This window comes from Bombina bombina, chromosome 2 (assembly GCF_027579735.1).
Source record: "Bombina bombina isolate aBomBom1 chromosome 2, aBomBom1.pri, whole genome shotgun sequence".
Classification (NCBI taxonomy): Eukaryota; Metazoa; Chordata; class Amphibia; order Anura; family Bombinatoridae; genus Bombina; species Bombina bombina.
The window spans coordinates 933,118,259-933,142,365 of record NC_069500.1 but is presented as its reverse complement, the minus strand read 5'-3'; the positions used below and the strand labels follow the sequence as shown (position 1 = coordinate 933,142,365).

Sequence of the window (24,107 nt, the reverse complement as noted above, 5' to 3'; positions counted from 1 at the left end):
CGGGAGCCATATAGACAGGGGACAGAAGGCATCTGCCTTCATATAGTAAGGGAGCACTGCTCATGCTCCCTTACCTTATGAGACCAGATCGCTGATCCTTACAGAAAGTGACACTGTCTGTGTCACTCTCTGTAATGATATTCTGTTGGTGCTGGTGGGAGTTATGAGAGGGAAGGAGGGAGGTGGGTGGGCGGCCCAGCACAAGAGGGGGAGGCAGGGTGTGGGATTGCCTAAACTACGGCCAAAAAGGGTTTGGAAGAGAGAGGGAGGTATGGATCACTATGCTACAGAAAAATAGGGGTTGGAAGGGGTGGTGGGTCCCTACACTGCAGAAAACTCATAATTGCTTTGAGAGAGGAAGGGGGAGGGGAAAGCCCACACTACTTAAAAAATATATATATTCCATAAATAATAAAAATTAAAATATAAAAGTAATAATTTGTTACTGGCAGGCTGGCTGCCAGTAACAAACATGGGTGAGAAGAGTAGGAGGGACGAAGGTTAGAGAGCTGTTTTGGGGAGCGGGTCAGGGAGGCGGAAAGATTGAGGAGGGATCCCTAAACTACAGTAATTAAAAAATAAATACATTTTTAAAATAAAAAGCTGGGGGATGAGATGTCAGGTGAGTGAGTAATCCCTACACTAGAGCAAATTTTAGCCTTACAAGCTGTCTAATTAACCACTTCCCTTTCAGAAAATAAAGAAGTTTGGTGCACAGCTACAATTAGCAGCCTTCTATTTACCAAAAACCAATGGCAAAGCCACTCATGTCTGCTATTTCTGAGCGAAGGAGATCTCAGATAAGCTTTTATAACCATGTGTCTTATGACTGCAGTAGTTATGTGCAAATAATTTCAGTGAGAAATGCAAAGTTTGCAAAAAAAAGTTAATGATTTTTATATATATATATGATTGTATTTGGCAGCCACATAATGGAATTAATTATACCAAAATGGGCCTAGATCAATACCTTTAGTTGACTTCTTTAAAAATATATTTAGCTTTCATAGGTAAATCAAAAACAAAGATTCTATGGCTGTTAAAACAGAATGATAGCAAAAATACTAAATATTATCCAGTAGTTTAGGCAAGTTTTTCTCTGAAATTCCCAGCAGTGAAGGGATTAAGGCATAGAGCCACTGGTTCCAATCTCTCCTTCACAACAATAAATACCTTGAGATTTTGACATAAAGGGCCAAACTACAAGTGGAGTGGTATTTAATGCTCCCACTTGCAAGTTGAAAGTTTGACAGTTTATATATATATATATAATACCTGTCTGAAAAGTAATGTGTTTCAGTTTCAAACTAGAAGTAAATGCAAGCCACATTTGAGTGAAACCATTTCAGTTTAATTTGTATTTGCTGCAAACTGAGACAATACCAGGCGCTCCCTTGTTAACTTCCCTCTCCACTGTGAGGTTCTCTATCCCAGAGAGCTTCTTAATTTTTTGTGGGAGTCAACTCTCATCTCTCTGGGACTTCCAGCTTCTACCATTTTTACTTAGATAGCTCAATGAGCTCAGTTCCTGTAAAGTGTGTACTATAATTTCTCTCCATGATTGATAATTTTTGATCATCGGGCCTTAAGTGCTTAAAACATATTTGCTTAGTAAGAAACTCAAATTAGCTTGGCTAGCATGGTTAAGAAGCACAGCACTTACAAATGCTCTCTCTCTTAAATAATTCCCCTTACTTTGTTACTTTGTAATTCTGTATGCATTAAATATTAAATTGAAAATGCTACCTTGAAGTTTACATGATAGTCATGTCAGTCTTCTTTTAATGGACAAGGATGTTAGCTTACATTTGCTGTCGAGCAACGAAAGCTATCACTTAGAGAAAAATACCAGACATATAAATGTAAATGTCAAATGCAGCAAAATTACTAATTATGTATGTATATATATATATATATATATATACAGTCATGGCCAAAAATATTTGCACCCCTGCATTTCTGTCAGATAATGCATCACTTCACCCAGCAAATTGTTGCAATTACAAATGTTTAGACATTCTCGTGTTTATTTATTTTGTTTGTATTGATATGGCACGAAAATCATTGGCACCCTCAATTTAATATTTGGTAGCACACCCCTTGGAAAAAATAACTGAAATCAATCACTTCCTGTAACCATCAATGAGTTTCTTAAACCTCTCTACTGTAATTTTTGACCACTCTTCTTTCACCAACTGCTTCAGGTCTTTCAGATTGGAAGGGTTCTTTTTCCCAACTGCTGTTTTGAGATCTCTCCACAGGTGCTCTATGGGATTGTTATCTGGACTCATTGCTGGCCAGTTCAGTACTATCCAGTGCTTTGTCTTAAACCATTTTTTGACTGTAGGGACTGTATTCTTTTCCTTAAAAGCCTCATTTCTTTTTACGAAAACAGTAGAATGATGGGTTTTACCGAAAAGCTGTAATTTTGTTTCGTCTGTCCACAGCACATTCTCCCAAAATGACTTTGGCTTCCTCAGGTAAGTTTTGGCAAACTCCAATCTGTCTTTTTTATGTTTCTGTGTCAGCAGTGGGGTCCTCCTGTGTCTCCTACCATAGCATCCCTTTTTATTTAGATGGAGACATATAGTGCAAGCTGACACATTTGTACCCTGTGCCTGAAGGTCAGCTTAAATTTGCCTGGAAGTTGATCAAGGTTATTTATTTACCATTCGACAATCTTTTGTTGCAAATTTTTGATCAATTCTTCTCTTTCGTTCACGTCCAGGTAGATTAGCTACAGTGCCATGGGCTGTAAACTTCTTGACAATGTTGTGCACAGTGGACACAGGGACATTAAGCTCTCTGGAGATGGACTTGTAACCTTGAGATTGTCCATGCTTTTCCACAATTGTTGTTCTCAAATCCTCAGACAATTCTTTGTTGCTCTTTCTCTTCTCCATGCTCAGTGTGGCAAACAGACATGCACAACAGAAAGGTTGAGTTCATTTTTCACCATTTTAACTGGTTGCCGGTGTAATTTCTATATTGTCAGCACCTGTTAATTGATACAGGTGAGTTTAATTACAAATTACTGGAGCATCAAAAACTTGGAATGCAATTATTTCTTACTATTTTGAGAAGGTGCCAATAATTGTGTCCAGTTCATTTTTGGAGTTTTGTGTGGATTGTGTCAGCTTTGGGTTTTTTTCTCCCCTTTTTGGTGTCATATCAATACAAACAAAAAAAAATAATCATGAGAATGCCTAAACATTTGTAATTGCAACAATTTTCTGGGTGAAGTGGTGCATTATCTGCCAGAAATACAGGGGTGCCAATATTTTTGTCCATGACTGTATATATATATATATATATATATATATATATATATATATATATATATATATATATATATATATATATATACGTTGATTGGAGTAGCCGTGTTAGTCCAGAGATTTAGATATCAAAATAAAAAGAGTATTGCATTGAGAAATTATACTTTTTTTATTGGACGAACTATACATTTATAAGTTGACAAGCTTTCAGAAGAGATCCTTCCTTTATCAAGTCTGGAGCAATACTGACAGAAAGTGCAGGGAGAGGAGGAGGTGTCGTAAAAATGCTCCAAAATATCCACAAACCAGGGAACCCAGGAAGACCAATAATAACAGGCATAGACACTCTGACTTAGCAAATATCGGGCCTAGTGGAGAATATTCTTAAGCCTTTAGTTATTAACACCACTAGCTTTATAAAAGACACCACTGATTTTCTTAACAAAATCAGCCAGATAACAGAATTGTCAGAGGATACTATACTTGTGACAATGGATGTGGAATCCCTGTACAGCAATATTTCACATAAAGATGGTATTGATGCCGGCTTAAACTCTCTTTCCTCTGACAGCCCTAACCAGACATATAGGGCTTCTACAGTCAGTAAACTTACAGAATTTATACTTACTCAAAATTATTTCATCTTCAACCACTCCATCTACTTACAAACCATGGGAACAGCCATGGGCACCAAAATGGCACCACAATACGCAAACCTCTTCATGGCTGACTTAGAACAGAGATTACTAGCCACTCACCCTCACAAACCCTTCCAATACTTTCGCTACATAGATGATATTTTCATCATATGGACAGAAGGAGAAAAAAACTTGAACATTTTCATAAATCTATTTCATGCATCAATCAAGCTTAAAATGAACTTTTCTAGAGACTGTGTCAGCTTCCATGATACAACAATATCCATCACAAATGGCAAACTGCACTCATCTGTATACAGGAAACCAACATATAGATGCAGCTACCTCCACAGCTCCAGCTCCCACCCCAATCACATTAAAAAATCCATAATCTACAGACAGGCTACAAGATACCACAGAATTTGCTCAGATACCAAGGACCGTGAGAAACACCTCATCACACTGCCCCAATCATTCAGAGAAAAAGGTTACAAAACAAGGATTATAAATAAAAAAATTAACTCTGCCCTCAATACTCCACGTGAACACTTGCTACAATACAGGGAGAAGAAAAACATATCACATATCCCACTAGTAGTTAAATACAACCCTGCTGTGGAAGGGATACGAAAAATCATAAAAGACTTACAGCCACTACTCCTAGAGGATCCCACACTCAAAAAAAATCTTTCCAAAGCCCCCAATCCTGGCATACAGACAACCACCTAACCTAAAGCAGAAACTGGTACATAGGAAGCTACCCCTTGAGAAAAAAAACACTCAGAATGGAACCAAGTGCTGCTATAAAGCTCTCTGCAAACTGTGTCAACACGTGTGTGAAAGCAGCACAGCAAATCACAATAATAAATCCTATAACATTAAAGGGGCATATTCATGTATGTCTGCAAATGTGGTATACATAATACATTGCACTGTATGTGAAGCGGGATGCTATATTGGAGAAACAAGCCAAAAACTGCACCTTCGGATGAACTTACACAGACACTCAATCAAAAACCACTGTGAAACAAAATACTGCACCCCTGTTGGTCACCATTTCACCCAACCTGACCACTCCATCCAAAACCTCAAAATCAAAATTCTCAGAGGCAACTTCAAAAACACCATGGAAAGAAAAACCTTTGAAATGAAAATGATATTGCACTTCAACTTGTTTAATTCTGGACTAAATGTGGACTCTTAACACATTATCAGAATTGTTTGTAATGTACTTTCATTTAGTCAATTACATTGTATATTCCACATTCTTTATACATAAGTACACCGGTAAGCCTATGTCCACACTTTTGTCTTTTTTAAACTTTTGTATTCCCCCTGTATATACAATTTCAAATCTTTATAGATATTGATTCAATTTTGATATATAGCTTTATGTCAGTATATGCTCTATGTATAGCTATATATTTCACCTGTCTCCTACACTGGACACTGTCTGCCTGTTACCTAAGTCCCCTCATGATTTTTACGACACCTCCTCCACTCCCTGCACTTTCTGTCCTCTTAGCTATTCTGTGTTTTAAGATATAATCTGTAAATTCCATTGAATTGGTCAGTATTGCTCCAGACTTGATAAAGGAAGGAACTCTTCCGAAAGCTTGTCATCTTATAAATGTATAGTTATTCCAATAAAAAAAGTATCATTGCTCAATGCAATACTCTTGTTATTTTGAGATATATATATATATATATATATATATATATATATATATATATATATATATATATATATATATATATATATATACACAAGAACTGAGGAAAGAATTCGATCCGTGGGTCAAATGTGTAAGTAAAAACAGCTTTATTGGTAATCCATTAAAAAGTCCCTGGAGGGGTCCTGCAGCAGAAAAACAAAGAGCACTGTGTACTCAAGCTGACATGTTTCGGCTGTGTGCCGTAATCATAGCTTGATTGAGTGCATCAGTGCTAACAATTTAAAAGACAATGTTAGTTCTAATTGGCTAAAACATAATTACACATTTGCAATGTTAGAACTTAAGTGCTGTGTTAACTAATACCCTGCCTGATTATTTGTGCTGCTGAGCAACTGTTATCTTTTGTTGAAAAATTACATACTTATGTTTACATGTTAGTGTAGACTTGGGAAATTATTAGACGGTGTTATATGAAGATTTGGAACCTAATAAGCTATTAGACCCTTGTTAAAATGTAAGAAATGAATTAAACATTTTAATTTTGCGATGTTTCTGAGCATTCTGTTTGGCGCATCATTTCTGTTTATGTAAAAGTTATGTATCTAAGTTATAACTATGTCTGATTGTAGATGGTACCTATAGTAAATTAAATAGTGAAGTTTTTGTCTTCCTGCTTAGAAGACCTCTAATAAGTTTCACTGGACTGGTGACTTATTATACATTAAACTTCCTGATTAATGTCTTTATGCAAATGCATAGTAGAGACACTTCATTTCCTTATCTAATGATTTATTTTGTTACTGCTGAGGTACGAGAAAGTGTATATGTAACACAGATCTATCTGAACATTTAATCTAACAATCAAAAACTTATTCCCAAAAGTATGTTATAAAATTTTAGGGAATTTAAAGGTCTGAGGTACTTAGTATTTGCTTTATGGTAAAGTGTGAATGAGAGTAAAACCCTACATTACTGATTATTAATTAGTTACTATTGCCAATAGTTTATTAGATCATATTCGGAGTTCAAACCCCTTGGCACTCTTGTTTGGAGTTTAAAGATCCAATACATCTCTTTTTTTCCCAAAATTAGATTTCTGTCCCCACCTCTTAAAGGGGTTTTGATTCTTTCAATGGCTTGCCATCTCAGAGTGGCACTGTTTTTATTGTGTGTATCTTTGAAATGTCTGACCAATGGGGTGGTTGCCTCTCCCATTTTGATGGTGGACAGATGATTGCGTATTCGGATATTCACCTCAGTTGAGGTGAGTCCTACATATTGCAACTTGCACTCTACACAGGATAAAACATATATGACATAGGAGGATGTACAGTTTAGGCAGGAGGTTATTTTGAACACTTCACCTGTGACTTCTGAACAAAATTCATTCGAGATAATTGCTTTGTCACACGGTTTGCATCTGGCCCTACCACATCTGTACATCCCCCTGTGCCTTAGCCAAGAACTTTCGTCTGTGCCTGTTATCCTGGGCAATTCAGATGGTGCCAAATAATTTCCTATAGTTTTGCTTTTTCGGTAAGAGCATCTAAGACCCCTATCCACACTGTCTACAAGTCTGTCATCAGCCTTAAGTAGATGGAAGTGTTTGTTAATTATACCACAGATGTTCTTATACTCTGTGCTGTAATCTGTTACAAATGTAACTTTTTCTTCCTGAGTGGATGGATTAGGGGATCTTAGCGATCCTTGTAAAAGTGCCTTCCTATCCAGTCTGTCTACCTGTGACTTCGCTTGCTTGACAGTATATTTGGGATAGCCCCTTTGCAGTAGTCTCTTCTCCAGATCTCTGCTTTGTGCCTGATAAGTGCTCTCATCCGTACAGTTTCTTTTTGTTCTAATGAGTTCACCTTTGGCCACTGCCAGTGGAACTTGCTTTGGATGGCAACTCTTTGCGTGAAGCAAAGTGTTTTTTGTAATTGGTTTCCGATAAGTACTTGTTCTGATACTGCCATTTTCAGCAGCTGTTAATGTAAGGTCTAGAAAATTTATCTGACTAATGTTTGTCTCATGAGTAAATCTGAGACCTGTGCTGTTATTATTCAGTTTGAACATGAAGTCAGACATTTCTTTGTCTGTACCCTGCCAGACAAGCAAGAGATCGTCTATGTATCGCCTATAAAAGGCGATACATGGCTTATGATTATTTTCCTCTCCATAGATGTGGGACAGCTCCCACCAACCCATAAAAAGATTGGCGTATGAGGGCGCAAATTTGGCCCCCATTGCTGTCCCACACCTCTGGAGAAAAAAATCCTCATTAAAACTGAAATAATTATGATTGAGAAGAAATAAGGTGACTCTCAGGATATACCTGATAAATGTTACATCAAAATGGGAGAATTCCTCTAGAAAGAAGGTTATGGCTTTTATACCTTCTCCATGTGGAATAGAAGAATACAGAGCCGTGACATCAATTGTCAGCCACTTGAATTGGCTTTCCCAATTGAAGTCTTCCATGAGATTCAATAAATCTTTCGTATCTCTTATGTGGCTCTGTAGGCGGACCACAAATGGATAGAGGATTGCATCAAGCCATTGTGACAGATGTTCAAGGAGTGACCCTATGCCGCTCACAATAGGCCGTCCCTGAACATCCGTCAGGCTCTTGTGCACCTTTGGAAGATGGTGGAAGATGGGCACAACCGGATTCTTTACAAAAAGAAAATCATGTGTGTTTAAGTTCAGGTGCCCATCCTCCAGACCATCGTCCAAAAGTGATCTCAGTTCCTTTTGAAAGGGAACAGTGGGATCCCCTGTAAGTCTTGCATAATTATTAGTATCATTGAGTTGTCGCTCTGCTTCACTAATGTAGGCACTTCTGTCCTGAACTACCACCAATCCCCCTTTGTCCGCTGAGCGGATAATGAGGTTTTTATTTTTCTGTAGCTCTAATAGAGCTTGTTTCTCTTTATGTGATAAATTCGCTTTCTGCTCACCTCTATCCGTCATATAAGACAGTTGTGTGAGATCTTGTTCTATCCTATTGTAAAAAGTTTCTAGGATGGGACCCCTAGATTGTATAGGATAGAATGTAGATTTATTCTTAAAGCCATTGAAATTCTTAACCGTGTGTGTGGGATTTTCCTTTGCTCCTGTAGTTGCCAGGTTCTGTAGTGTGATCAGATCACAAGTTTCTGAGAAGTCCAAGTGTTGTGAGTTTTCAGGGCCATGCTGGAATGAAGTTATGATCCCAGGGTCCTCAACCCTCATCTCATTGCTCCCATGAAAATGTTTTCTAAGGGTGAGATTTCTAATTAATCTGTTAACATCCAGCATGGTCCTGAAAAGATCAAAAGAACAAGAAGGGGCAAAATTTAAACCCAGACTGAGTACTTTCAATTGTGTATGTGTCAAAGTAATTGAGGAGAGGTTGATAACATTATACTCTTTTATTGGTATTTCGTTGCTCTGTTTCCTCTTTTGGGATATCTGTTCTGTTTGTGCTGACCTATTCCAGTTTTGTCCTGAGCTTGGTGAAAAACCTGCTCGAATTCCCTGCGGTCTTCCCCCTCACTGGAAATATTGCTAGTTATCTGTTGACCGGTACTACCCACATACTTTGATACTGTGCCACTTTTCTGTGTGTTATGTGAGTGGGGATTATTTTTCGGATTGTTTTTGCTCTTTTTTGCTTGTATTATTTCTGGGGCACTTTCCTGAAGTGTAACCTGCTTTTGTGTATTTTTTAATATCCCTTTGGGTGCAATCTCATTATTGAACCCTATACAACACAATCCAATGTATTATATTTGAAAGTAAAGGGTGAAGAGAGTGATTGACAACCGGATACCTAAGGGACCTGCCAGTTGCATCTCCAATGTTCCTGGTGAGGCACCTAGGCTCACAGTCACAGCTGGTTAAATGAGCTAGCTCATTGTGATAGCTGAGCTTTACAAGTGGTTGTACATGTTACTGAGTGAGACCACATACACAGTGAGTGCCTGGTGGTTGTGGCCCTGCCTCTGGCCCTTGAGATTGGGTCCTTGACTCTAGAGGTTGGAAGTCCATGGTGGGGGCAGGGCAAAGAGGTGGTAGGGTAAAGGAGGTGCACAGGAGGCAGGGCCCTTACCTAATTTTTGCCTGGGAGCCCTGCTTTGCCCAAAACTCAACAAAACTGTTCACTATATTCATACCTCAAGTTAAACTGAGAACAAAAATGCCTACATTGACTGGGTGAGTAGCGTACGGTGAGTGAAGTAGAAAACAAAAGGGTCAAAGGTGTTTCATAGGCTAAAAGAGGTATGTGTGCTTATATTCATGCAGCTTCAGAGTATTTAGAAATAACAAGTGACTTCATAAAGTGCAGCCATGAAAAAAACATTTTGTATTGCAGAATTACTAAGATCTGGCCCCCAGGTATAAAATAGAATCCACCATTTTAGAAACAACAGTATAATCATTTCTAGAAAACTGTGTAAGTAAAGGAAATATTCTAAAAGTAAATATAGATGTTATCATGTTAGCTTAGTAATTGGCCTATGATATAGGGTCATTAATGAATCTCCTGTCCATTGCCTCAACCTAGTAGTGAACAAAACAGGCTGTGTATGAATATGATTTATCATGATGGGCCCTTATGTAATCTCAAATCCTCTGAGTCTCTATAAAAGCAAACACTGCATCCAAATTCCCTATCTGCCAATTTAGTGATTAGCCATTTGACAGAGAGAGCAGCACGTTCTTTGCACTGGGTAGATGAATAGATGAGGCCAAAATATTTTCTTCATGCTGAGAAACTGTTTTTACTTGTGACTGCTAATCACTGAATCAGCAGGGCTGCATATGGATGATGTTGACTTAACAGCATCTGACAAAGCCCTCAAAAACATATAATTGTACAGAGTATTCCATTAAATAAGCATGTACTTTTTCATTCTGGAATTTTATTTTTTATTTTTTTTTATATTAAGATTTGTGACACCTGGGCGATACCAATAGAGGAATGTTCAGTCCTCCAAGGCTAAGATACTACAAAAAAATTATACAAACCTATGCACTAAAGACTTATATGGGAATAACCTAAAACTAAAATATCAAATGTGAAAAGTAATTTTAAATAATCACTAAGGAGTAAGGACATTATATATATATATACTGTGTGTATACACTGTTTACTTTTAATGCATGCATTTTAATGCTAAATAGATTGTTGTATTCTAATGCATAGCTCCCAACTGTGCTGAAGTCTACTGGGCAGTCCCGGTTTGACAGCCTAGTTCTGTTGCCCCTCAAATCTCTGCCCCTTACACACACAGACTGTGGTACTATATTTTTAAATGCTATACCATAACCACTAAATGTATTTCTTACTTAGCTTTTAGATTGCCCAGAGATATAATAAAAAAGTGCTATCCATATTGTGATCCTGCACTTAGATTAGCTTACAATCTTGTATTACAAGTCAATGGTAAAATAAATTTAGCCCATGATTTTAAACAGTGATTTAAATGTGATAAGGTGTTGGAATAGGAAGGGCTCAAAAGTGAATATTTATGTGTATGGATTTGTTGTATATATATTTATGTGTATGTTTTCTGTTTTCTTTTACCGCTAGGTGCAGATTGTTTTGTTTATTTATTATCATTTTTTTTAGATATCAAAATAACAAGAGTATTGCATTGAGCAATAATACTTTTTTATTGGACTAACTATACATTTATAAGTTGACAAGCTTTCGGAAGAATTTCTCCCTTTCTCAAGTCTATAGCAAAACATTGCTTCAGACTTGAGAAAGGGAGGAATTCTTCAAAAAGCGTGTTAACTTATAAATGTATAGTTAGTCCAATAAAAAAGTATCATTGCTCAATGCAATACTCTTGTTATTTTGATATCTAAATCACTAGACTAACACGGCTACTCTAATCAATGTGTTTTTTTGTTTTTTTTACAAACACACTGTTATCTTGAGGGACAATCAAGTCTAAATTGAACTTTCATGATTCAGATAGGACATGCAATTTTAAACAACTTTCCATTTTTCTGTTATCATCAAATTTGTTTTGTTCTCTTGATATTCTTTGCTGAAGCTAAACTTAGGTAGGCTCATAAACTGATTTGTAACCGTCTCTTATCTCAGTGCATTTTGATAGTTTTTACATCTAGACATTGCTAGTTCATGTGTGCCATATAGATACCATTGTGCTCACTTCCAAGGAGTTATTTATGAGTCAGCACTGATTGGCTAAAATGCAAGTCTGTAAAAAGAACTTAGATAAGGGGGCAGTCTGCAGAGGCTTAAATATCAGGTAATCACAGAGGTAAAAAGTGTATTATCTATATTTTTAAACAATAAACATTTTCAAGTAGACTGTCGCTTTAAGTCTGTAACACTGCTATCTGTAAAGCTAATACTGATGTTTTGTTTCCTTTCTGCAGTGTTTCACCTTTTTTTATTAATTTTGCTTTGTTTTATTCTAACTAAGATTATAATGATGTTGTTTAATAAAGAAAACTGATTACTTTTGTAATTGGATCTGATAGAGCCAGCCAATGCTTCATTTAGTAAACAATAAGCGATATTTTTATGGTGCAGCCTCAACATTAAGGGACTGATTCTCTAAAATTCTGCTTAGGTGAAATTCTCTAAAAAAAAATCTGTCAGTTCTTTAAAGGTAAAATTTACCTTAAGAGCTATGGGCGCGATCCGATATACGGCGCAGGTTTCGACACAAGCGTGGAAACCTGCGCCGCCCGTAGTTTGACCTCGCACATCCAGCTATCACATATACGGCGCCGGCAGTTGCTAAAGTGCCGTAAGTCTGACAAACTAGCGATGTCCAGAAATAAGCGTAAGTACACATTTCTGAAGTCGCCAGTGACTTACGGCACTTTAGCAACTGTCGCCGCCTAAAAAAAACTAACTAAAGTATAAAATCTCCTGTAACTGTCTAACACGCCTCCCAAAAATAGCCCGACACGTATACCCCTCTATACGCAATCTCCCCTCTCACTCCTAACAATAAATGTATTAACCCCTAAACTGCCGCTCCCAGACCCCGCCGCCACCTATTTTATATGTATTACCCCCTAATCTGAGCCCCTATACCACCGCCACCTATATTATATGTATTACCCCCTAATATGACACCCTTACACCGCGGCCACCTATATTAAATTTATTAACCCCTAATCTAATCCCCCTACACTGCCGCCACCTATTTTAAATATATTAACCACTAATATGATCCCGCTACACCGCCGCCAGCTACATTAAATATATTAACCCCTAATCTAATCCCCCTACACCGCCGCCACCTATATTAACAATATTAACCCCTAATCTGAGCCCCCTACACCGCCGCCACCTATATTAACTATATTAACCTCTAATCTGAGCTCCCTACACCGCCGCCACCTATTTTAAATATATTTACTAACTTAATTATTATTGAAATAAATCTAAATAATATTAATATTAACTAAATTATTCCTATTTAAAACTAAATACTTACCTATAAAATAAACCCTAAGATAGCTACAATATAATTAATAATTACATTGTAGCTAGCCTAGGGTTTATTTTTATTTTACAGGTAACTTTGTATTTATTTTAACTAGGTACAATAGCTATTAAATAGTTATTAACTATTTAATAGCTACCTAGTTAAAATAATTACCATATTACCTGTAAAATAAATCCTAACCTAAGTTACCATTACACCTAACACTACACTATCAATAAATTAATTAAATAAACTTCAATTATCTAAACTAAAATACAATTAAATACACTAAACTATATTACAAAAAACAAACACAAAAAATAAAAGAAGATTACAAGAATTTTAAGATAATTACACCTAATCTAAGCCCCCTAATAAAATAAAAAAGCCCCCCAAAATAATAAAATTTCCCTACCCTAAACTAAATTACAAAAGTAATCAGCTCTATTACCAGCCCTTAAAAGGGCATTTTGCGGGGCATTGCCCCAAAGTAATCCGCTCTTTTACCTGTAAAAAAAAGAACAACCCCCCCCATTACAACCCACCACCCACACACCCCTACTCTAAAACCCACCGATCCCCCTTAAAAAAACCTAAGTCTAACACCCAAGTGCTCCTTACCTGTCCTGAAGACCGGCGGAGAAGGTCCTGTTCCAGGCGGTGAATTCTGCTTCCATGCGGCGACATGTTCTTCTTCCAGGAACCAGCCGGCGCGGAGCGGAGAAGTTGAAGACCGATGACCGCGGAGCTGAAGACCGTCCACTCTGGAACTGAAGACCAGCGATGCTGGAACTGAAGATCGGTGACGCTGGAACTGAAGACCGCAGAGCCATGGAGTGTGGAGGATCCTCTTATTACGATCTCCGCCGTACACTGAATAGGAATTCAAGGTACGCGATTAAAAATGGCGTCCCTTGAATTCCTATTGGCTGATTTGAGCCTTCAAATTCAAACCAGCCAATCAGATGAGAGCTACTGTAATTCTATTGGCTGATTTGAATAGCCAATAGAATAAGAGCTACTGTAATTCTATTGGTTGATTTTAATAGCCAATAGAATAAGAGCTACTGTAATTCTATTGGCTGATTTGAATAGCCAATAGAATTACAGTAGCTCTTATTTTATTGGCTATTAAAATCAGCCAATAGAATTACAGTAGCTCTCATCTGATTGGCTGATTTGAATTTGAAGGCTCAAATCAGCCAATAGGAAATCAAGGGACGCCATTTTTAATCGCGTACCTTGAATTCCTTTTCATTGTACGGCGGAGATCTTATGAAGAGGATCCTCCATGCTCCATGGCTCCGGTCTTCAGTTCCAGCATCGCCGATCTTCAGTTCCAGCATCGCCGATCTTCAGTTCCAGCATCGCCGGTCTTCAGTTCCAGAGTGGACAGTCTTCAGCTCCGCGGTCATCGGTCTTTAACTCCTCCACTCCGCGCCGGCTGGTTCCTGGAAGAAGATGTCACCGCTTGGAAGAAGACTTCACTGCCTGGAACAGGACCTACTCCGCCGGTCTTCAGGACAGGTAAGGAGCACTTGAGTGTTTGACTTAGGTTTTTTTAAGGGGGGATCGGGTGGGTTTTAGAGTAGGGGTGTGTGGGTGGTGGGTTGTAATGGGGGGGTTGTTCTTTTTTTTCACAGGTAAAAGAGCTGATTACTTTGGGGCAATGCCCCGCAAAATGCCCTTTTAAGGGATGGTAATAGAGCTGATTACTTTTGTAATTTAGTTTAGGGTAGGGAAATTTTATTATTTTGGGGGCCTTTTTTATTTTATTAGGGGGCTTAGATTAGGTGTAATTAGCTTAAAATTCTTGTAATCTTTTTTATTTTTTGGAATTTAGTGTGTTTTTTTTTTGCAATATAGTTTAGTGTATTTAATTGTATTTTATTTGAGATAATTGTAGTTTATTTAATTAATTTATTGATAGTGTAGTGTTATGTGTATTTGTAACTTAGGTTAGGATTTATTTTACAGGTAATTTTGTAATTATTTTAACTAGGTAGCTATTAAATAGTTATTAACTATTTAATAGCTATTGTAACTTGTTAAAATAAATACAAAGTTACCTGTAAAATAAATATAAACCCTAAAATAGCTACAATGTAATTATTAATTATATTGTAGCTATCTTAGGGTTCATTTTATAGGTAAGTATTTAATTTTAAATAGGAATAATTTAGTTAATAATATTAATATTATTTAGATTTATTTAAATAATAATTAAGTTAGGGGGTGTTAGGGTTAGACTTAGGTTTAGGGGTTAATATATTTAAAATAGGTGGCGGCGGTGTAGGGGGATCATATTAGGGGTTAATATAGTTAATATAGGTGGCGGCGGTGTAGGGGGATTAGAGTAGGGGTTAATATATTTAATGTAGCTGGCGGCGGTGTAGGGGGATCATATTAGGGGTTAATAAATTTAATATAGGTGGCGGCGGTGTAGGTGGGTCAGATTAGGGGTTAATAAATTTAATATAGGTGGCAGCAGTGTAGGGGGGTCAAATTAGGGGGTAATACATTTAATGTAGGTGGAGGCGGGGTCCGGGAGCGGCGGTTCAGGGGTTAAACACTTTATTAGGGATTGCGGTGGGGGATTGCGGTTGACAGGTAGATAGACATTGCGCATGTGTTAGGTGTTAGGTTTTATTTTGCAGGTAGTTTAGGGAGTTACGGGCTCCAATACTCAGCGTAAGGCTTACAACACCTGCATTTTGTGGCGAGGTGAAAATGGAGTAAGATTTCTCCATTTTCGCCACATAAGTCCTTACGCTGTATATTGGATACCAAACTGCGCGGGTTTGGTATATCACTCTATGGGCCAAAAAACTACGGCCGAAGGGTGAAATATACGAGCGTAACTTCTATGTTACGCCATATATAGGATACCAAACCAGCGCAAAATTTGGCGTCGCCGGCTTTTGCAGGCGACGCTGCATATCGGATCAGGCCCCAAGTATCTGGCAAAGGGGCATAACTTTATGCAAAATCAGTATGTGAACAATAAACACATATATTACAGAATATTGCTCAATAAAACAATCAGTTTAAAAAATGTATTAAAAGTGTAAGTATAAATCATAATCAAAACATGCATTAAAAACCCTAGTAAAAGTATACAGCAAAATGCAAATTGAAAGTACAATGTAGTTTCAAACTACAAAGCTAAAATTAGACTGAAAATCACAAAATTTAAAGCACACTTTAAACTATGCTGATTTGTATTTGCTTCTTCTTCTCCAGTATTGGGTGCTCCCTGTCACATTCTCTCTCCAAAGCGAGATTCTGAATTTCAAAGAGCATTATTACTTTCTATGGGAGGCAGCTTGCCGCTTGCCGGGACTTGAAGGTTTAATAATAATATTAAGTGAGGTCTGCCTATACAAGTTTCGCATGATATTTCACTTGATACCAGCAAATTTTAGAGAATCAGGACCTGAGAAAGGAATTACGGTCTTGAGTTCTTGCCTTCACTATGCATCTATCTAGAACAGTTCTTCTCAATCCCAGCCCTCATGACCCTCAACAGGACAGATTTTCATATCTAAACTAGAGCACAAGGGAAATAAACAGCTGTTCAGTAAACTTGGTTACTAAACTTCTTGCACCCATCAGCTGGTTATTTCACAGAGGATGGAGAGCAATGAAGAGGCTGCAGAAAGAACATTCTTCAGGTAAACTTCAGGTAAGTAGACATTAAGGGATTTCAAGGGTCCCAATTGTGTGGTATTGCAATGGAGGGATATATAAGGAAGTTTTTTTGTTGTTGTTTTTTTTAGATTTGCAATGGATATTTGTGTTTCGGATTAGACTGATATACTTCAGGAAAGTTTTCCTCTGTGAAAAGCCCAATTGGGCAAAAAAAAAAGCTACTCCCAGGTGGTAACCAGGCCATAGAACAAGCCACTGAGCTGTTGTTCATTCCTGGCAGACTGCTTCTGTTTCTTTTTGTATTATGACCCTGGGGAAAGTCTCCCTAAGGGTGATGGGGGAAACCAGAAGTGGACTTCTTTCCTAATATGCTTAGAGGGATGTGGCTGGACCCCACTGAGGAGGCCCATAGAAGGCCGAAACGATCATCTGGGGTTGCCGATTCCCTTGTTCAGAGGAGAATTGCCTGGTATTTCAGGGCTGGACTGACCATGTTAGGAAGGATCAGACTGAAATACTTCAGGAAAGTTTTCTTCTGTGAAAAGCACAATTGGACATAAATAAGCTAATACCAGATGATAACTGGGCCATAGAACAAGCCACTGAGCTGGTGTTTGTTCCTGGCAGACTGCTTCTCTTTCTGTTTGAATACTATATTTTGTGTGTCTTGATTTTGATCACTCAAGAGTTGTACATTGTAACATCCGGATTGTCATTAGTGACCTTTTCTCTACAATGTATTTCTGGATTGTGGTCAAGGTCTATGTGTTTGAATCTGAGGCAGTACATGTAGACTTTTTGGGTGCATGTCATAAATGGACTGTTTGTGATTTTAGATTAGTTTTATTTTCATCTGTGTGTTGATATGTATGTGTGTGTGTATAGATAGACAGACATATATATAGTGTGTGTATGTTTTTGTTTTAGAAAGGATTTATAAAAGTATATTCATGCTATAGTATCTAATACTATGACACTGATCCACTTTTTCATCTTCCTTATGGTAATGTGCAAGTAATAATTTTAGTACTATTTTTAAATTTATTTTAATTTAAAATTATATTTATTTTAAAAATGAAAAATAAAATAAAAGATAAATACATATAGAAATAGATCAAATTAGACTATAAAAAAATTGCTAAGAAATGAAATTAGTCCTGAATGTATTTATTTAATATTTAATGCAGCTCTGTATATATATATATATATATATATATATATATATATATATATATATATATATATATATATATATCACTTTTAAAGCATCATGCTACATGATGAATTATAATCAGAAATCATAGAAATGTTGTTCCTCTTGCACATAATGGTAATGCTGTAAAAGAAACCTACAACATATTGATTTACAATTCTTGGCAAGCCTAGCCTACTATCAATAATCTAAAAAATCAACTGATCCATGATGTATGATCAGTTTTACCACCTATGTCCAAAGAGCAGGGCAAAATATAAGGGAATAAAACAGATAGGTCAGATGAGGTGGCCATTTTGAATTGCCAGATCAGTAATAACTTTTATTTTTAAAGTGAGCTACCCATCAAAATAATCATCTTCAGATAGTATTCCTTTTATAAGATGCTTATCCGTATCTGGCTAAATTGAGAGATTATGGGCCAGATTACAAGTGGCGTGGGCTGCAATAAGCAGTATCACTGGAGAGCGCTAACATTAGCGTGCAACTTAATATTACAAGTCCATTGTAAATCCTGTTTACCAGAGATGGGTTAGCGTGGGCTGACAACACTAGCGCAATCTATACTTTTAATGGATATCGCAAACACGATAAATAGCGCTGGTATTACAAGTTGAAAGCTATAGTTTATGCACTTTTTAATAAAAACATATAATTTAACATATAATTTAACGCTTTATATTTATAAAGCTCCAACAGATTCTGCAGTGCTGTCCATGGGTACAAACATATAAGTACAACGGTGAAACAATACAATATAAGACAACATTTTACAGACAAATACAGAGGAATTGAGGGCCCTATTCCCGTGGGAACTTACAATCTAGATTGCTAGGAGAATGGGGAAAAGGAGGTGGGTACTGCAAAAGTGAGAATGATGTTAGTGAGGAGTTAGATGAGGGGAACTGTTAGGTAATTGAAATTCATGGTGATAAACTTCCCTGAACAAAAAAGTATTTAGGGAGCGTTTAAAGGAGGAAAGGTTAGGGGAAAGTCTGACAGCTCAAAGAAGTGTGTTCCAGAGGTTTGGTGCCACACAAGAGAAGTCCTGTAGTCTAGCATTGGAGGAGGTGGTGATGGTAGAGGACACAAGGAGCAGGTCATTGTTGGATCTTAGGGTGCGGGCTGGAGTATATTTGTTGATGAGCGAGGACAGGTAGGTTGGGGCAGCATTGAGGGCTTTGTAGGTCAGGGTGAGAATTTTGAATTTAATTGCGGTGAATGGGGAGCCAGTGAGGTGCAGCAGATACAGAGTGTCAGGAGAGGTGGATTAGCCTGGCAGAAGCATTAAGGATGAATAGAAGGGGGGAGGCAGGAGAAAGGGAGGTCAGTTAGTAGGTAATTAAAGTAGTCAAGTCGGGAAATTACCAGGGAGTTGATTAGCTGTTTAGTAGTTTCAGTGCTCAGAAACAGACGGATTTTGGAGCTATTGTGTAGGTGGTTGCGGCAGGATGAAGAGAGAAATTTAATGTGGGGAATAAAAGACAGATTTGAGATTTAAAAATTAGAAACTAGAATAGAATTAAAGTAGGGGATTAGAAGTTGTTCGGTCTTGGACATGTTTATTTTTAGGTGGTGAGAGGCCATTTAGGAGGAAATGCCAGATAAGCAGTTGCTGATGTGAGAATTGACAGAAGGAGAGAGTGCGGGGGTGGATAGGCAGATCTGGGTATCATCGGCATAGAGGTGATAGTTGAAGCCATAGTTGTTGATAAGTTTATGCACAGTGTTTGAATGGAAAGCGTACTAATGTATATCTACACAGTATATGCCTAAATATGTGTATCTATGTGTACAGTATGTATGTGTATGTAAGTGTATACATGTGTAATTATGTGTTTATACCTGTAAATATGTTGGTGCACATATATACACATATAAACATAAATATACAACACATGTATACACTTTTGAGCATTTCCCAGACAAATACCTTGAAACATGCAATATCATTTTTATTCAATCATGATGTTTTTTTTAAGTGTTCTCAATAGAAATACTTTATATTACTATGTTCTTTACTTGTCTTTATATATATACAAGATAGAAGATGCCGCCTGGATGAAGACTTCTGGCCGTCTGGAGGACCTCTTCTGCCCAGATAGGATAAAGACTTTGGACCGTCTGGAGGACCACTTCTGCCCGGTTGGGTGAAGACGTCTCAAGGTAGGGTGATCTTCAGGGGGTTAGTGTTAGGTTTTATTAAGGGGGAATTGGGTGGGTTTTAGAATAGGGTTGGGTGTGTGGGTGGTGGGTTTTTAATGTTGGGGGGTATTGTATTTTTTTACAGGTAAAAGAGCTGATTACTTTGGGGCAATGTCCCACAAAAAGCCCTTTTAAGGGTTATTTGTAATTTAGTGTAGGGTAGGGATTATTTTTTTATTTTGGGGGGCTTTTTTATTTTATTAGGGGGATTAGGTTAGGTCTAATTAGTTTAAAAAAAATTGTAATTATTTTATTATTTTCTGTAATTTAGTGTTTGTTTTTTTCTGTACTTTAGTTTATCTAATTTAATTGTAATTAATTGTAGTTAATTTACTTAATTTATTTAATGATAGTGTAGTGTTAGGTGTAATTGTAACATAAGTTAGGTTTTATTTTACAGGTATATTCGTACTTATTTTAGCTAGATAGCTATTAAATAGTTAATAACTATTTAATAATTATTGTACCTAGCTAAAATAAATACAAAGTTGCCTGTAAAATAAAAATAAAACCTACGCTAGATACAATGTAACTATTAGTTATATTGTAGCTAGCTTAGGGTTTATTTTATAGGTAAGTATTTAGCTTTAAATATGAATAATTTAGTTAATTGTAGTAATTTTATTTAGATTATTTTAAATTATATTTAAGTTAGGGGGGTTAGACTTAGGTTTAGGGGTTAATATATTTATTATAGTGGCGACGACGTTGTGGGCGGCAGATTAGGGGTTAATAAATGTAGTTAGGTATCGGCGATGCTGGGGGCATCAGATTAGGGGTTAATAAGGATAATGTAGGTGGCGGCGGTGTCTGGAGCGGAAGATTAGGGGTTAATAATATTATGCAAGTGGCGACGATGTCGGGGCGGCAGATTTGGTGTTAATAAGTGTAAGATTAGGGGTGTTTAGACTCGGGGTTCATGTTAGGGTTTTAGGTGTAGACATAAATGTATTTTTTCATAGGAATCAATGGTGCTGCATTAGAAGCTGAATGCTGCTTTTTTGCAGGTTTTTTTTTCAGCCAAATCTGCCCCATTGATTCCTAAGGGGAAATCGTGCATGAGCACGTTTTGCCAGCTCACCGCTACCGTAAGCAGCGCTGGTATTGAGGTGAGATGTGGAGCTAAATTTTGCTCTCCGCTCACTTTTTTGCGGCTAACGCCGGGTTTAAAAAAACCCGTAATACCAGCATTGTTTGTAAGTGAGCGGTGAGCTGAAACTGCTCGTTAGCCCCGGAAGCCTTACCGACAAAAACTCGTAATCTAGCCGTTTATTTATTAAAGAGAACAAATATGCAAATTCAATGAGTCCTCTTGCAAACAGGCAAATTAAGTCAAAATAATCAATGATAACCACCCTAATCCATGCTTAAAAAGTGCCAGGGTATTCTTACTGCACATGCAGAGGTTCAAAATGTGCTTTCACTATTGTAATGTGTTAATATTATTTGCAATATAATTATATGCAAGAAGATTCCACTATTCCTCTGATGAATCAAGCAAGCTGCTGATCCCTCTACTCCCTTAGACTTCAAAGTATGAGTCAGGTGTCATAATCTACTGGGGCAGGTGGCGGTGATGTCAGGGTCACAGGCAACCAATGGGAGTGAGCCTGCATGGAGCTCTTAGGTGGTGTGTTCTCAGCTTGTCAGTGTATCTAGTGCTGAAGGCTGCACCTTCCTCTTTGTCCTGCACAACATCTCTATGAGGGGTTCAAATAGCCCCCCCCCCTAAAAAATGGCTATATTCTACCTGGACCAGCCATAGCCACCTAAATATAATGCTTATCTTCCCATAGTTACTCACCCCCCCCCCCCCCACACACACACATAAAAACTAGGGCTCAAACCCAGCTCTAGTCACAAAAACTGCTGAACCTGACCTGAGTTCTGTCTCAAGCACTGTCATGACATCTACTGCCAGGGTCGGCTCCCAAGATCACAGTGCACTTTTGAGACGTTGATAGAAGCCGGTAGCCATTTATAGCCTTTTATTTATATGATACAATCATATTCTTATAGGTTCACAGTACATAGGTTGTATTAAGTAGCCTGATATCCGTTAGTTATTGTGAAACAGGTATAGCTAATTCTAATCTACAAAATTACCAGTAACTGAAAACCTAGTGTCCTCACTGCTATTGCAAACAAAGGGGTTAATTGCATTGGGGGTTTGGGGTGCATGGCTGTTTAGGGGACATGATTGAGATTTGAGACTGAGTTTAAGGGTTTTGGATAATGGTGATTAAGGGGTGAATTGTTTTTAAGGAGCTATTGCACTGGGGGTCTCAAGTTTAATGGTTCTGTTTTAGTGCACTGCATAGGATTTAGACTTTATTCTTTTACCTAGTGATTTAGCACATATTCTCCAAATATTAATAGTGGGGTATAAGCCAGCCAGAAGCTACACTTTCCTGCAGAATATGTAGGTCTGCTCTTATTTTGACTCTCATACATGCTTTGTAAATGCGTGCCCCCTCGTGAAAAGAAAAAGCCCCCCATTTCATTTGTTCTGGAGCCGACCCTGTCTACTGCACTGTCAAGAGAATGTTGTCAACAGGAAGTAGTGCAGGCTCAGGATATAGATAGATAAATAGATAGATAGACAGATAGAATTGACAAGGATATTAGGATAATGTGTATTCTATATTATTCTTGTCATAAGGCAGTTGGTTTAAAATCCTACTTAAGACTTGAGTTAAGTGCAATTCATTTAGCAGTTCAGCTCTATCAAGTTATTAGCAACATTATGCTCTGGTTTGAATATTAACGTAAATTAAATTGTTGTTTAACTTGTATCTTTATTTATTAAATTCTATATAAGAGATACAGGTAGAAAATAAAAAAAAAAATACAAAAATACAATTTTTCTAAAATAAAAAATGATTTCATACACAAGGGACATAAAATAAAATTTTAAATACAAACATGATCTAAAAAAATAGCTTTTTGATTAATATTTCCTTTGAATTTCAATGTTAAAATATGTCAATTTCAGTTAATATGTCAAAATCTTACCGCGTCAACCTCTGCGGGGTCATACCAGACATTTATATACGGATGCTGTAATGCTTCATCCACTGATATCCTCTTTGCAGGGTCAATGACAAGCATCTTTGATAAAAGGTCTCTTGCTTGACTGGCTAAAGGACAACAGAGGTAAAATTATTACGTATAGTAGAAAGAGATTACTAACCATAGCTATAAAAAAATCACATATGATTAGATTTCCATCAAGGCTTGTATTCCATATTTGCAAAACCTCCTTTATTAAGGAAAATAAATGTAAACACTCATGGCCGAGTTAGCTGGTGTAAAATCTTTAAATCAATTCAGCTGCTGTCAAGTATTTTTTGCCTTCCATTTTGGTATAGATTTATATAATTCTGAATTTACAGGTGGACAAAAACATTGCCTTTGTTAACATAGCCTTTCTATGAAAAAATATTTTATGCATGATAGAAATGTGTTGATTGTGATATCCCTTTAAATACTGATATATTCTATGGATATTCAGGAACTAAAATAATTGAATGTTCTTTTAGCTAGTGATTTAGGGCTTGATCTAAATTCCGTGACAATACAATTTGAAGATTGTGCGTGACCAGCCACTCAAAATTTTAACTGCAGTAACTCTGCAGAGACAGCTATTAATTTGAAAGCAATTCAGTATATACATTATATCAATGTATTTAACAGTTGAGGAGGCCTAAATACCCCCAATCTTTTAGCCCTTCCCTGCCGCTAGCTATGTATGCTTTTCTTAAAAAGATATCAATAAAACAAAGTAAATTTGATAATAGAAGTAAATTTAAAAGTTTTTTTTTTTTTTAAAACTGCACATTCTAACTATATCATGTTACTTCAAGCACCAAAAAGTGCAGTGTAAGTCAATATTTACTTTACTTGCTTTTCCTATAATTTACTTCTGCCTGCTCTCTATTTTCTCACTAGAGTGCATACAACATATTTATAGATAAATGATT

General features: G+C 37.1%; 1 protein-coding gene across 7 annotated transcripts in view; it reads right to left on the bottom strand.

The window, feature by feature from the left end:
• Positions 1-24,107, bottom strand: part of MAPK10 (mitogen-activated protein kinase 10) — a 283,673-nt gene that overhangs the window by 90,008 nt on the left and 169,558 nt on the right. For 6 of the 7 annotated variants that reach the window (XM_053700778.1, XM_053700779.1, XM_053700780.1 and 3 more), the window contains one exon: positions 23,140-23,264. In XM_053700778.1, coding sequence (XP_053556753.1) covers positions 23,140-23,264 — 125 coding nt within the window. Of the gene's footprint in view, positions 1-16,265; positions 16,290-23,139; positions 23,265-24,107 lie in introns of all 7 variants that reach the window. The other variant, XM_053700777.1, reaches the window with a different exon arrangement.